This window comes from Bombus pascuorum, chromosome 1, assembly GCF_905332965.1.
Source record: "Bombus pascuorum chromosome 1, iyBomPasc1.1, whole genome shotgun sequence".
NCBI classification, from domain to species: Eukaryota; Metazoa; Arthropoda; class Insecta; order Hymenoptera; family Apidae; genus Bombus; species Bombus pascuorum.
Genome location: NC_083488.1, coordinates 11,655,593 through 11,669,248, shown reverse-complemented (window position 1 = coordinate 11,669,248; position 13,656 = coordinate 11,655,593). Strand labels below are relative to the sequence as shown.

The following is a 13,656-nucleotide window of genomic DNA, read 5'->3' as shown; positions in this document are numbered from 1 at the left end:
AAAACATTTTGTACGTTACATACGATTATGTTACGATCGAGATAGTTTGTAAAAATGCTGTAAATGTATATGAAAGTTACAAGATATTAAAATCACAGAATTACTTAAACAGTCAATGATCCATTATATCAATAAGTCTCGACACTTAATAAGACCATCTTTCGTATAACAATCTTCTTATCAAACGTATATTTGCGATAGGTACGCCGCAATTTGTGTATACATTTCCAAATTATCTTTACTAGTATACATTTTCCAGTATAATCGTGACATTCGTATCACTTCATTGCAATGCTAATGAAACTTCAAAAAGTGTTATTATATTCATACAAATCTTCTACGATAAGTGTTCGAATACTCTCGTAGTATATGTATACTATATCATATAGTTCGAAAATTCTCCGAACGAACATTGACTCGATCTTAAGGCTTAACACTCGTTTAAATAACAAAGGGGAATTTTCGAGTGACCCACATACTTTTTTCACGGAGTGGAGTCTCATTGATTATGCTTTTCCATAACTATTTGCCTTGTCGCTGAAATCTAATGTTTAGTCTGTAAACGAAGTACCGACGCACTGACTGAGTTAGCGATAAGCTACGAGTTGATTAATCGTTTGTTGTAATTGCAATTTCGCGATGTGCAAACATAATGCAAGCCACGTTATGTAAAACGACATCAACCATATACATAAAGCGTAAATTTTACCTACCGTCTCAATTGAAATTAAATTGATCTCACCCTAATAGCCACGAAATAATTATGAAACTCCTCTTTAAACGATAAACAAATTTTATCCGAGTTTACTATTCAATTATACGACTCAGCAATTTAAAGAACAATAAATAACGCGATAACGAGACTCGAAAATAAACTTGCTCGTCTATCAAAATGACATCGAAATGAAGTGAAAAATTGTCTCGTAAAAGCACGTGTTGGGTGATTCAAAGACGTCTGGAGCTGGAAATCAACCGAGGAGAATACCAAGTGCATAATATCACACATCGTCGTAATGATAATGAACACAACTACCGACGCATTATAAAACAAAGTAATAGCGGTCCTATTAATGGTCAAGTATCATCATCCTTACCTTGTTAAGCAGAGTGGGATTGTGAAGCTCGTCCAAAGACGGTCTATGAGCAGCCTGAATACTCATAATGTTTCTATAATTATCCAGTCTAGGGAGAGCCTCCCTCGTCATGTGCCTAAGAGACTTTCTCGTTTCCTGTTCGCCAAGTAGGCTGGCACGGCCTTCCAGACTGTCTACTCGATTTACATGGAATCTGGTTCTTCTCAAGGGATTCAATTCCACCGTTTCGGAATCGGTATCGCCGTTTACGCCGTTCTCGTGCGCCATCTTTTCCTCCAATATCTCTTTGATTACTTGTTTTTGGCTCTGTGATCCTTTTCCTTTTCACCGCTGACGATGCAGCTGACGACGATCAGGTTCGACAACGTCTTCTGGAAGCTGGTGAGCTGGACGTTTGGTCGTTTCGCCTTTATTGGTTCACCTTCGAATTAAAATTCTTTATTAACAATTGGCTCACGAATGCAAGTTTGTAAATCGTTGACTACGGATAATATTCTTCGAGCCTTTGTAAGAGTAAATCAAATCTTGGAAGGTTTTATAACGGGGAACGTAACTTCCTTTTGTCTTTATCGGAAAGACGAACATCTATTGTCATTTTGCATTATACATGTGGTTTGGTAATTAAAAGAAAGGTCGGAACTAACTTATGGTTAGACCGCGGATATTTAGGCAGATTCATAGGTTTGTCAATTAGTTTAATTTTTTGTAAATGTACAATTTTTGCACCTTCAGATTTTCCATAAATGCATAAACATTTGCGGTTTGATCATTCTAATCGACCGTTAAGTAACCGCCGAGAGATCTTGTTTACAAAAATATGACTGGCATTTGCAATTTCTGAATAATATTAGCCGGAAAGGCCGTTCGAAGAACGAAGGGGGAGAAGTTACAATGATCTTGACCGAAAGCAACGATCGTAAAGATTATTTGCAAATGCCATTGTAGATACAGAATTATTCGCGATTATTCGATTTTAATATGGGACAAGCTAGGTGAAAATCCGTATTCGTAGCATTTCTTAGAATCGGTCTGTCTTAAATACGATCGATACCCGATGCCCTTGGTTCTCCAGTTACAATTAGTTAACAACTACCGCGTAGGCTTGTCAATTATGAAATTACCCTTGTTTACAACACTCCGTACATAATTACTAGCTCTCGACGGGTTAATGCATGAATGATCTAGTTATTGAATTAATCGTTTCTTCTAACGCCGTAAAAAGATAGTTTCCTGATTGCAGTAGAAATTAACTGTCTTATTTTTCTATGTACGAACAGAAGGAAAATATTTACCAACATCTGTGAAGTTCAAATTAATAAAACAGAAAATGAGAAAAGGTTCTTTCTGTATGGTACGCTGCTTCCGAGAAACGATCTTGGGCGGTACTCGATTAATTGATAAACGTTTTATAATTTATATGATGACAAAATTAAAAAAAAGGGTAGGCTGGCAATGCATCTTTAACGGTTAATGATCTGAGTGTACTTTAAACGAACAATTAAACGCTTCGTGGAAAAGTTTCATAAGCAAATGTATAACTATTTTAATCGCTTTATGAGCAGCTTCTTCGTTATTTTACTACCAGAAATATTTCATTAAAATGGGAATTAGTGTTCCTATCCATTGCAAATAAGCTATGCTATTGGTAATTAGAAAACGTAATACTGATAATGGAAAAGCACTCTATTCGTTGTCAATTAATTTTCTGCTCTTGACAATTAACTTAACTCCGATTTATAATCGGAATAGAATCGAATCGTAAAGAGAATTAATAATTGTGAAAAGAATTTATGTGATCTTTTGTCTTGTTATTATAAGAAATTTCGGTGTAAGCCAAAGTACATAAAGTAAATCAAGTAATTACCGCAAAAATTGGTCTCGATTAACGTCTAACTAGATCATTCTAATTTACGCAAGTTCAAAACTGCATTTTTAACGACGACTCGTCAGTCCGTATCATTTCAAAATAGTTGCAACGCAGGAGTATCGCGTAACATATTAACCTGAAACTGTTAAACGATCGTATATCATTAAATTTACATATGAAATTATTGTTTATTTAAGTACAATAATTACCTATAGTTTTCAATTATGGCCCATTCGGAAATTGTTTATTATTTCTCTTTGAAAATTATTATGGTAAATTAAAAACATAACTTAAGTAGACTTGCAACATTTTTATACAAGTCAAGGAAAATATCAGATTAATCAACAAGTGAAAAAGGTCTTTTTCCATGCAAGTATACGATATCATTTGATTAAATTTCATTCATCATCAAACAGTTTTTTTATTTCGTTTACACTATTTTGACTATTGACTTGACATAAATGTTAAAAATCCAATAATTTTAATTCAATTATTCAATGAAAAATTTGAAATTCGAGCGAAATACCGGAAGTCGTACTTCGCTGGTTTACATGATGTTCATGAAAACATTCGTGACAAATAAGAGACCGTGGTAAATATCTTGGTAACTCTCGCGACCACCTACTTTTTCATATTTCGACTGTGTCGTCGATTCACGTATGAGTAAAATCATTTTCTCTATCGTTCTATCTTAAATACCATTAATATTCTCTTAAATTTGTCGTTGTATGTCAAAAAATAATAAGAAGTCGGTGCATTGCTGCTTATCAGAAAAAAAGGCAGTTATTCTCTCTCTTCTCTATTATATATATGTATACGTATATTATGTCATGTTTTACATATTAACACTAGCATGCCTCTCGAGTGGTTTTTTTAGAAAGAAAGGAATCGATTCTTTTTCTTAATTTTTTTAATTTTTCGGGTATTCTTTATTCACTTCACGATTGATCGTAGTCTGTTCATGAAAATTTCAAAATCCCGATTAGCAACTAAGAAAGATTAATTTATGTAATTATACATACACATATATATATAGACAGTCCACGTGACAATATATAAAATTTAATTGTAGGAATACAAACTTTTAAAAAGTTTGTTAACAGAATTAATCAACTCCAATATTGATCCAAGAAAAATATGTATTGTAACAGATATAATAAAATTTTATATTGGAGATATTGTAAAATGTTCTATGAGAGAAACGACGAAAATCTGAGAAAGTAAACATTTTGAAAAAATAAACAGTTTGAAGAAACGTTACGGGGTTCATTGTAGGAAGGAAGCCGGCTCACCCTAGACGCCGGCGAATAGAGTCTAATATTTTGTAGCATTATTCGTATAGATACAGAGGGGAAAGGCCAGTGCAGATGCTCGAAAAGGAATCATTCATAAAGAGATCAGGTATAAGGGAATAGATAGAAGCAAGCATTTCGTTCTTCACCTTCTTTCTCAGTCACGTGAAAAGGCCGTCAAGTAGAACAGAGTATCCGTCTGGTATTCGATCCCCCCATAACCTCACGCCATGAATATTCACGCTTTCGATTTTTTCTCACATCTGTCCATTGAATATAAAACAACGATCCTAACATTCGATGTTTTTCAGAAATATAATCGACCGCATGTCAGGTAACATAAAACGAAGCCGGCAACTTCTCAACTAATGTCCAGTTACACCACGACGCGACTGTCCTTTCTGTCAATGGACTTACACTGTACGAGAATTGGACCCGTGTGTACACTTATACGTTTGCGTAAGCACGTGCTGCTTCTGTCATACGTGCTCGTGTGATTTCTCAGACTCGCCACTCCACGACGCGTCCAGCCGTCACAAAATCCCGATTCCTACTGACGGAACATCGCACAATTCCCCTTCACTCTAGCTAAACCGTTCGTGCGCTCGCGTACACTAATTCACACGCAATCGCATTCGTACCAATACGTATACACACGCGAGCACCATCTTTGTACACATGTTATAAAGATCATCGCAATACAAGCGTTATTTTGTACATGCACTTTCTTGCAAAGCCCTCCGAGACGTTACTTACTCGCTGTCAGAATATCCTTTATGAATAATCTATTCTTCTTTTCGTTTGTTTCAAATAAAAAATATATAGTAGTATTGCAATTACAGGTTTAAGTTTTGAGTTCGTAAAATTTGTAATTCTTTTATCTGGTGTAAGTTTTACATTTTTGATTAATTTGAATATTTTATTAGACTGTAATATTTTCAATTAAAATTTTATTTACTTCAATTTTATTGTATATAGGTGCGTATGAATGTATTTACTGTAATAATAATAAATGTAATAATAAATAAGAATCGAGTAATAGATCAATTTTTAGTATTATTTTTAGTGCGATAAAACTTTATTACTATGCAGTTAAAGGATATGATGTATTTATTTAATATTGCAATGTGAATACCACTATTACACCACATAGTTTGCACGTACTATTATAAAATGCATAAAATTAACATAAACCACGTATGTATATTTCTCTAATAATTATTAAAAATATATGAGAAAAGCCACCAGTTTCCGAAAATATTAAATGATAAAAGATATTTCACAAGAAATAAGCATATTAATTACTAAGTATTCAATTTTATTACTTCTTTATATTTGTCGGTTTTATGTACATTAACAAAATTGTATAAAATATAATTATTAATATTATCAAAAGTATATAAACAGATTATAATTCTTTTTTCTTATTTTAACATAAAAGTTTTATCTTATATATCTAGCTCGAAAATTTTGTTTATAGATTTTCAACAATTGTTTTTGAAACCAGAGAAATTACAATGATTGAAGTTCTTTTGAAATTAAAGAAAATTTCCATTTTTTAAATTTTATAAAGATCATTCAGTTTAATGCATAAAAATAAGACATATACCGTTATATTTTTGTATATAATGTTCAAATGAGGGCACTGGTGATTCTAATTTTATAAACTTAATTATTGCTAAATCCGCTGAACACAAGTTCAATTGCCGCTATTACATCATGATTTGTGAGATGTAATGCTCGAAGATTTAATGTATCATTTTGCAATCCTAGTTCATGCATTTGCGCTAACATTCGTCGTAAATCCGAAGAGCGTGGTAAAACGGACGGTGAATGAACTTGCTGCATAGCTTGTGTAAACATTTCCGTAGTTATTATTCCAGAATTCGTGCTGCCAGCTGAAGTGGAAGAAGCAGGATTGGAGAGGGGAAAACTTCCAGCTCTTGCTCTAGAAACTGCTGCTGCAAGTTGTGCAACAGTAACGGTAGAGTTTGTTGGATTAGAAGATAAATTTGGTGTTTGTGTAGAATCTGAAGACTGAGAAGAATCTCCTGCCATTTCTTCATCACCACTTAAATTGTCTAAACTATAAGAATAAGCGGCAGGCTGTGAATTAGATAGTGAAGAATTCGAGCCAACAGTTACGTTGTTATGTGCTTCAGCATGAACAGCTGCAGCTATATTTTGAGCAGCTTCCACCAAGACTGGATGTGCTTCTGCAAATCTATTCATATAATTAACACACGTAATAATTTTCTAAAATTCTAACGTTGAGAAATATACATAATAGAATTTACCTTCTAACAGTATCAACATCTGTGAAATATGACATTAAATCAGGGTCTTGTAAAATTGCAATTGCTACTGTATCTTCGTGTAATCCAGGAGAAGATGAAATGATATTGTCCATAACTTCTGGTTTCTTACCTATGCGCTAAAATTAACAAATACATTTTGTAGTAAAATTTAAGTATTTTTATGTAAGCGCATAGTAACTAATGTACATTTAAAGCACTTCGAAGCCCAGGATTTTCTTTGAAAGACTTAAATGCAGATACTAATTGTAAAATTCCGTCTTCTGATATGCATTTAGGAAATGATGGCAGTTCTGGTTCCCTTCTTCTTAAAACATGTACCATTGAACCATTTTTCAAACCGTACGATTCTAAAGTCATATCATCCTCAAGGACACATCCACAATAAATTAATTCTATGGAAAAGCGAAAGAAAAATATTTGTGTTTTAAATATGTTTATGGTTATAATTTAAAAATTACTTTAACAAAGATGATTATACATTATTTTTATAATACGTCATTACTGCATTATTGCTTCAATGTTAAAAAACTTGTGTATAAAAACACTGTGATTCACAAAAGAAATGGAAACAAGAAACAAAGAAAACATCTCACCAAATAAATCTTTTGATAGGTTAACCCTCACAGCTGTTTCATATTTCAGTTTTTCAACCTTTGTCTTAAAATTAATATCATTTAATTTAATGGTAGTTAATGTTTGAGGATCTAAACGTACACCTAAAATCAATTCTGAACTCATTATTGTCACAGAAACACTACACAGAAAACACAACACGAACACGATACACTTTCAAATCGATACACTCTTCGATTTTACAAAATCATCATGAAGCGTTTATTGTGTCCCTCATATCATTTTATTGCTTTTGACTTCACATTACTTTTTAACCGCTCTATCATATATTTTTAACTGATTGAAATTGAAATCACTTTTACTAACTTGGTTTTAATATTTTATTATTATGAATGAACTTTTAATAAGAATAAAACAAGCAAATGCAAACGACATTTTACACATTCAAATTATTATAAATTAAAAAGGAACCAACTATTAGATAAAAATAAATTCATTATATTTACATGCGGAATGAACTAAAATTGACGTTATTTGAAATTTTAATTATTAAAATATATATCTCGGGAATAACATTTTTAAAATTTACTAAATCGATAAATGATTTCGATGACTCGATGTTGAATACATTCGGTATATCGATATATTTGCGATATGCAATATAACGCTGCGCTAGCAATATGACGAGAAAGTTCCGTGAAATGTTTGTAATAAGTTTTCATAGCTGACATTCAAGTAATTTGTTTATAATGTTGTGCAATATACAACTTTGATATGACATAAGAATAAGCAGAAATGCAAGACATTTGCGAAAATATTCGTACAGCTATTGAACATGGACGTACCGATATAATTAGATCCCTGTTAGATGCATGTACGTGTCACAAATTCTACATTATATTTAAATTTTAAATATAATTATCACATAATGTTGTGAATAAAATATTTTTATTTAAAATAGAATAACAGAGTGAATAAATATGTATCGTGTAAAATGGATTATAATTTGTATATTGAATCCTTTAAAGTACAATCTTTCAAAATCTTTATATCACTTTTATGATAGGTGAGAATGGCAATGCAACTGAAGGTATAACAAAAGAAAAAATTCTAAATCAACCACTTCTAGAAGAAGGTACTTTCCTTTCATATGCTTCAAAGGTAATCATACATATCATACATCATAAAAAAATAATTTGTATAAGTTTATAAGGACTAAAATCTTTTTTTATCTGTTTATATTAAAATACAGGCAAATCAACCAGATATAGTACGAACATTGTTAAGCTGTGGTGCTAATCCAGCTGTCCAGAATACTAATGGACATAATGCTGTAGATGTTGCATCAAGTGACATAATACGTCGTACTTATATTGAAGAGTTATTAAGAGCAACTGCTGCATCTGAGTATGTGATCAATAGTTTTATTATATAAGTATATAATATATTAAAATAATTTTACATATAAGGATACAATTATTTAAAGGTTGGATAGGGTAGTACAATTATTAGATGCTGGATTAAATGTGAATTCATGGGATTCCCATGGCAGTAAAAATACTCCTTTACATTGGGCAGCTTGTTATGGAAATAAAGATATTGTCACATATTTAATTGGTATCACTTTAAAAGTATTAATTTTGTGAAACTTATTTTTTATTTTTTAATTTAACACATACAATTTTTTTATAGATAGAGGGGCAGATGTAAATGCTGTTAATGGCTGTGGTGCTACACCATTACATGATGCAGTAAATCGTGGTGATGTTGCTATTTGTCAAGAATTATTACAAGCTGGTGCAAATCCCCTTGTACGAGCAACTAAAGGGTAAATAGGCAATATTGTATTTCTATAACATACGCTTAAACATATTTTAAAGAATTGTGTTATAGAACTTTTGCAGGGAAGACTCCATATGATCTTACTAGAGGAAAACAATCTTTGCACTGTTTTCTTCAAAGATTTCTATCAAACTTTGTATCGAACGACAGTGAAACAATGCATAGCCCAACTGCAACATTTACAGACGGAAACTTCTGTCAAAAAAGCATCTCAAGTAACATGAGTCAACTTTCTATTGAATCTACCAAATCATTAGATCCAGTTTATGACTTACCATTACGTGAATCAGGCAAAGAAAGCCCCACTAAAAGTACAGAAAGAGATGGAATTTATAGTTTACTTTGGCCACAGCCAAAAACCATTGTTGAATTGAAAAATTCTTCTACATCTTTTATTGCTGGGAAAGAACTTTTTATATCTATAATACAGGTATACTTTTCATAGACAACTATAATACATATTGTTTTATTCAGTTTTTTATACACTGTATTGTTATATAGGGTAGTGAATCCATACACAGAATATTAGATGTTTGGGAAATTAGCAGGACTCATTTACTGGAATTAGGTTATGATGTTAAAATTGGTGAAGTACATCCTAGTTCTGGCAAATTATTGACTGATAACCGAATTGAATGTATAGTTAATAGAAGTCTGTTTAATACACCTGAAGGATATCAATTGCATATTTCACAAAATACTATTAAAGTTGGTGCTGGAAGTTTGGCTGGTTTACATTATGCAGTTTGTACTTTTGTACAGATTTTGCGATTAAGTAAAAATCATAGTAAATCAGAAGCATGTGAAATCGAACCAGTTTTTATAAAAGATGAACCGCGATTTACCCATCGTGGTATATTGTTAGATATCTCACCGAGAGGACGAATACCTACATTAGAATATTTACTTCATATGATCGATTTATGGTCGTCATTTAAAATATCTTACTTACATTTATATTCAAGACTTACACCAAATTGTGATTGGCAATTATGTTATTCAAAATCAGAAATGGTTACTCTAGATCGTTACTGCAGGTGTGTGTACAATTCTGTAACATTATTTTTCTTACATTCTTATGTTTATGTAACTTAAATATGTTTTGTAAACAATTCTTATTTCAGAGATCGACATTTGGATTTAGTTCCAACTTTGGATGTTGATTCTAATGTAGGACAACATCATTTGTCACAAATGTGGCCTATATTCCAAGAATTATTAGCAGTATTTCCAAGTTTAAGTTATGTTCATGTTGGGCCTAGATTGGCTAATTTGCTTGTTCAAGCAGAGAACCTTGATTTGAATTTGTCAGTTAATGAAACTATAGAAACAGATATGTCAGAAGTATTTAAATCATACTCTTGTCTCCAAGAACTTTGGCATATCTTAGATTTAGGTCCAAATACAACTTTACTACTTTGTTCAAATGGCTTACATTCTAAAGCAGAATTTCATAACATACCCAGTAATATTATTCTTGTTGAATACGGATTTCAGGTAAATAAAGTTATATATGATTCAATAAATATAATATCGAAATTGAATTGAATTCGTTATTATAAGTTACTATATTACAGGCTGATTATGATTTTTCTGAATGGACAGAAGCATTTAGAACAGCAGGTGGTAATGTATTACCTAGTTCTGGAACAGCAAGTTATAATAGTTTAGCAGGATGTCCAGCATCAACATATGCAAATACAAAGAACGCAATAAAAACTTCTCTTGAACAGGATTCAGTGGGTATAGTTGTAGCTCATTGGTCTGGAAGTCATCATCTTACTCCTCATCCTTTTGCATGGATTGGATATTTAATAGCAGCAGGATTGGCATGGAACCCAGCTAGTGAAGTAGATATAGGTATCAATGATAACTATGAAATACCTGAAGTATTTGGATCAAGGTAATAAATATATTAAATTAAAAATAATGTATAATTGCTACACATTCATGTAGAAGTATTAAAAAGAAAAATTGTATGTTATTTTACAGGCAGAAATGTATTACGAAATTATTAGATATTCATGTTTTTCAAGATTCTGAATATAAAATTGGTAATGCAATATTAGAATTAGGGCGTTTAGATACTTTAGTACTTACTTTAAGTAAGAATCAAGGAACAAAAGATCTACAACAAATCCCTGACAATCGAGGATCAACTTTGTACAGATTATTAACAGATCCGGATAATGTAAATTTAGAATACCTTTCGGCTGATTTATTTGCGGTAAGAAAAATTATAAAACCTGGAGTATATTAAGGACAAATGAATAATATTCTCGCTTTATTTAATAGAAAGTAACAAAACAAGTTAAACGTATTTCACATTCATTATATGAAGGAAGTCTATCATCAAAGTTTGCATCAATGGAACTACAAGAGCTCCAGTTGACCGCTGATTTAATGTTAACAGCATGTAAAATTGGCAGAACATTGATTGGCGTTGGTGTTAATCCAAATAGTAATATGGGCCTTGCAGTGATTAATTTAGGTATATGTAATCTGCCTCCTACATTTAGGACTGATGTAGCAAACAAAATGTTGGCTCATATAGAACAGTATAAAGGTTCATGGTTACAAAGGCATTTACCTCAGGGACTTCAAAGCTCTCTACTAGTCTTGACTAGTGCTTTACATAGGTTTGTGCCAGAAACATAATTTTTTGAGCTTTGAAAATATAAAAGACTATTTGTATAAGTATACAAAATGAATATCAGTTCCTGCTATACAAGACTGCAGGTATATACATGCTGTGCTAAAAGCAATTATATAAAGAGCTTATGAATGTTCCTTTATAACAAAATTTGCTAGTATAGTGTAACATGAGAGCATTCCACTTATTTCAAATACAGTTTTAATTGTTCTTTTCAATAGAACAATTCATATTACAGTGACATTTAATATTTATGTGAAAATAATTATACATATATCTAAGGGAACATTCTCAAGGTCTAATAAGATATTTATATAACAAAGTATTGTTTTTGCCAATTTATAATATGAAAAGTGATAATTACAATTATAGAATTATTTTTATTTAATATGATTGTATTGAGTAATTATATATATGCTTCCAAGTCATTACATATAAATTGTACAAGATTTTTGTGGCAAGATTGGTATTACGAACCTATACACGAAAGTATTTTAATACTAAGTGTTACTAAAACAAGGTAATATTTGTACACTATGAATCCTTTATATCAATATGTAACAATTTACAGTAACATTACTACTGTATTAAACAATACTTTAATTAGTATCCAATGTGAAATAATTCAAAAGCTTATAGTATTGTTAAGTTTTTCTTAAAACAACACTTTTATACTTATATGTTTGTAATATTAATTTGTGTTAATCAAATACAATATATTCTGGTATTTTTAAAAGTTGTTATACTATTAAATACATATGAAAAAACGATTAAGATACCATAGGTATTTTTAAAAGTGACATTTTTTTATGTGTAATATTGAAATAAATGATTATAATTGTTAAAATATTTAACACTGTAACAACTTAGAAATTTTTTAATACTTGCAATATTGAATCATAAAATACTTTATGAATATAATAATTGAATGAATAAATATTATAAAATACATAATTTAATAATACATTCATTGCACATTATTTACAATATTATTTTTGCTGTGTTCATTCCACCCACCCATTTCCAAATCCTGTTTACGTTGCATTTTATTTTCAAGAGCTTGAACTCTATAGAATTCATTGATTTCAAACTGATACTTGGGTGATGTAATCCCGAAAAAGCCCGCTAACCATTCACCTACACAATCACATCCTTCCAGTACTTTATTACCAATTGAAGTGGTTTGATACCATGCCCACGGTAACCAATTCAGAGATTTCTAGAAATTTTATTTTTTAATTTAGTATAAAATCCATTGAAATAAACTATTTATAAAATATATAGAATTCGGCGTAATACGTAATTACGTCGTATTATTCGATGTAATAGCAGTTGGAATAAAACTTAACTGGATCTATTTGATTCACTGTGGCATTTATATGCGGTACATCTGTTTCGTCTTCAGAATATTCTTCTAAATCACCATCCGAAAAATGCAATACACGCTTTGGTCGTTTTAACGACTTACGATCCTAAAATTGCTTTATATTTCAATAAAAATACAATTTTGACAGATGTTTACATCTATAATATCACATACTTGCGTGCCAGTATCAATTTCGTTTAAAATAACATCCGATAAATCACAAGTTTCATTCTTCCTCGGGTCCATAATCGATAAATTTAATTATTTACGAAATAACAACTTTATATTAAATTATTTATCATCTTTGACAGCTCACATCTGTAATCTTAGGTAAGCAAAACAACGGACAGCTTGTTACTCACTCTTATATGAGTCATACAGTCACATCAACATGCACTAACAAGATATAGTATAGATCTGACATCTTACGGGATTTTGTATCACATATTCTGAAATACCGGCCATTTAAGATTTAAATTAATTAAGAAAACCGAAATTTCGTCATTGACAAATGATAGAATAGACATGATATGTTATGGAATTTCGTGCACAAATATTCAATACGTCAAGATTCAATGCATTTTTGTATTATACATATAATACCGCAATACGGAACTCTAGTACTCCTTTATCATTTCAATGTCATTCCCA

The 13,656-nt window shown here is 31.1% G+C and overlaps 4 protein-coding genes across 6 annotated transcripts in view; 1 reads left to right on the top strand and 3 right to left on the bottom strand.

Moving 5' to 3' along the window:
* The window catches only part of LOC132904675 (bumetanide-sensitive sodium-(potassium)-chloride cotransporter), a 202,168-nt gene that overhangs the window by 9,607 nt on the left and 178,905 nt on the right, over positions 1-13,656 (bottom strand). The window contains exons 1-3 of one of the 3 annotated variants that reach the window (XM_060955374.1): positions 4,403-4,818; positions 3,587-3,916; positions 1,095-1,515 (exon numbers count right to left, since the gene is read on the bottom strand). In XM_060955374.1, coding sequence (XP_060811357.1) covers positions 1,095-1,361 — 267 coding nt within the window. In that variant the 5' untranslated portion in view covers positions 1,362-1,515; positions 3,587-3,916; positions 4,403-4,818. Of the gene's footprint in view, positions 1-1,094; positions 1,516-3,586; positions 3,917-4,402; positions 4,819-13,656 lie in introns of those variants that run through there. The other 2 variants (XM_060955368.1, XM_060955383.1) reach the window with 2 other exon arrangements.
* On the bottom strand, positions 5,565-7,518 carry LOC132904707 (ubiquitin-like protein 7). The gene is made up of 4 exons (XM_060955423.1): positions 7,165-7,518; positions 6,758-6,963; positions 6,551-6,687; positions 5,565-6,477 (listed from the first exon to the last, which is right to left on the bottom strand). The coding sequence occupies exons 1-4, from the start codon at positions 7,307-7,309 to the stop codon at positions 5,922-5,924; spliced, it is 1,044 nt and encodes a 347-aa protein (XP_060811406.1). The 5' UTR covers positions 7,310-7,518; the 3' UTR covers positions 5,565-5,921.
* Positions 7,785-12,375, top strand: LOC132904693 (uncharacterized). The gene is made up of 11 exons (XM_060955396.1): positions 7,785-8,018; positions 8,211-8,305; positions 8,397-8,551; positions 8,631-8,761; positions 8,837-8,972; positions 9,038-9,416; positions 9,488-10,023; positions 10,111-10,483; positions 10,564-10,889; positions 10,979-11,213; positions 11,282-12,375. The coding sequence occupies exons 1-11, from the start codon at positions 7,940-7,942 to the stop codon at positions 11,642-11,644; spliced, it is 2,808 nt and encodes a 935-aa protein (XP_060811379.1). The 5' UTR covers positions 7,785-7,939; the 3' UTR covers positions 11,645-12,375.
* LOC132904777 (protein FAM177A1) lies at positions 12,591-13,398 on the bottom strand. Its single transcript, XM_060955480.1, has 3 exons — positions 13,180-13,398; positions 12,989-13,111; positions 12,591-12,858 (listed from the first exon to the last, which is right to left on the bottom strand). The coding sequence occupies exons 1-3, from the start codon at positions 13,249-13,251 to the stop codon at positions 12,607-12,609; spliced, it is 447 nt and encodes a 148-aa protein (XP_060811463.1). The 5' UTR covers positions 13,252-13,398; the 3' UTR covers positions 12,591-12,606.

What these genes read in the sequence shown, in the direction of transcription:
- LOC132904707 (XM_060955423.1), bottom strand. Translation starts at nt 7,309, where the DNA reads ATGAGTTCAGAATTGATTTTAGGTGTACGTTTAGATCCTCAAACATTA. An exon ending in CCTATCAAAAGATTTATTTG is followed by an intron (nt 6,964 to 7,164) that starts GTGAGATGTTTT and finishes GCTTTTCCATAG; the next exon opens with AATTAATTTATTGTGGATGT. An exon ending in GGCTTCGAAGTGCTTTAAAT is followed by an intron (nt 6,688 to 6,757) that starts GTACATTAGTTA and finishes TGTTAATTTTAG; the next exon opens with CGCATAGGTAAGAAACCAGA.
- LOC132904693 (XM_060955396.1), top strand. Translation starts at nt 7,940, where the DNA reads ATGCAAGACATTTGCGAAAATATTCGTACAGCTATTGAACATGGACGT. An exon ending in CCTGAAGTATTTGGATCAAG is followed by an intron (nt 10,890 to 10,978) that starts GTAATAAATATA and finishes GTTATTTTACAG; the next exon opens with GCAGAAATGTATTACGAAAT. An exon ending in TTTCGGCTGATTTATTTGCG is followed by an intron (nt 11,214 to 11,281) that starts GTAAGAAAAATT and finishes TTTATTTAATAG; the next exon opens with AAAGTAACAAAACAAGTTAA.
- LOC132904777 (XM_060955480.1), bottom strand. Translation starts at nt 13,251, where the DNA reads ATGGACCCGAGGAAGAATGAAACTTGTGATTTATCGGATGTTATTTTA. An exon ending in AAATTGATACTGGCACGCAA is followed by an intron (nt 13,112 to 13,179) that starts GTATGTGATATT and finishes AAGCAATTTTAG; the next exon opens with GATCGTAAGTCGTTAAAACG. An exon ending in CAGTGAATCAAATAGATCCA is followed by an intron (nt 12,859 to 12,988) that starts GTTAAGTTTTAT and finishes TAAAATTTCTAG; the next exon opens with AAATCTCTGAATTGGTTACC.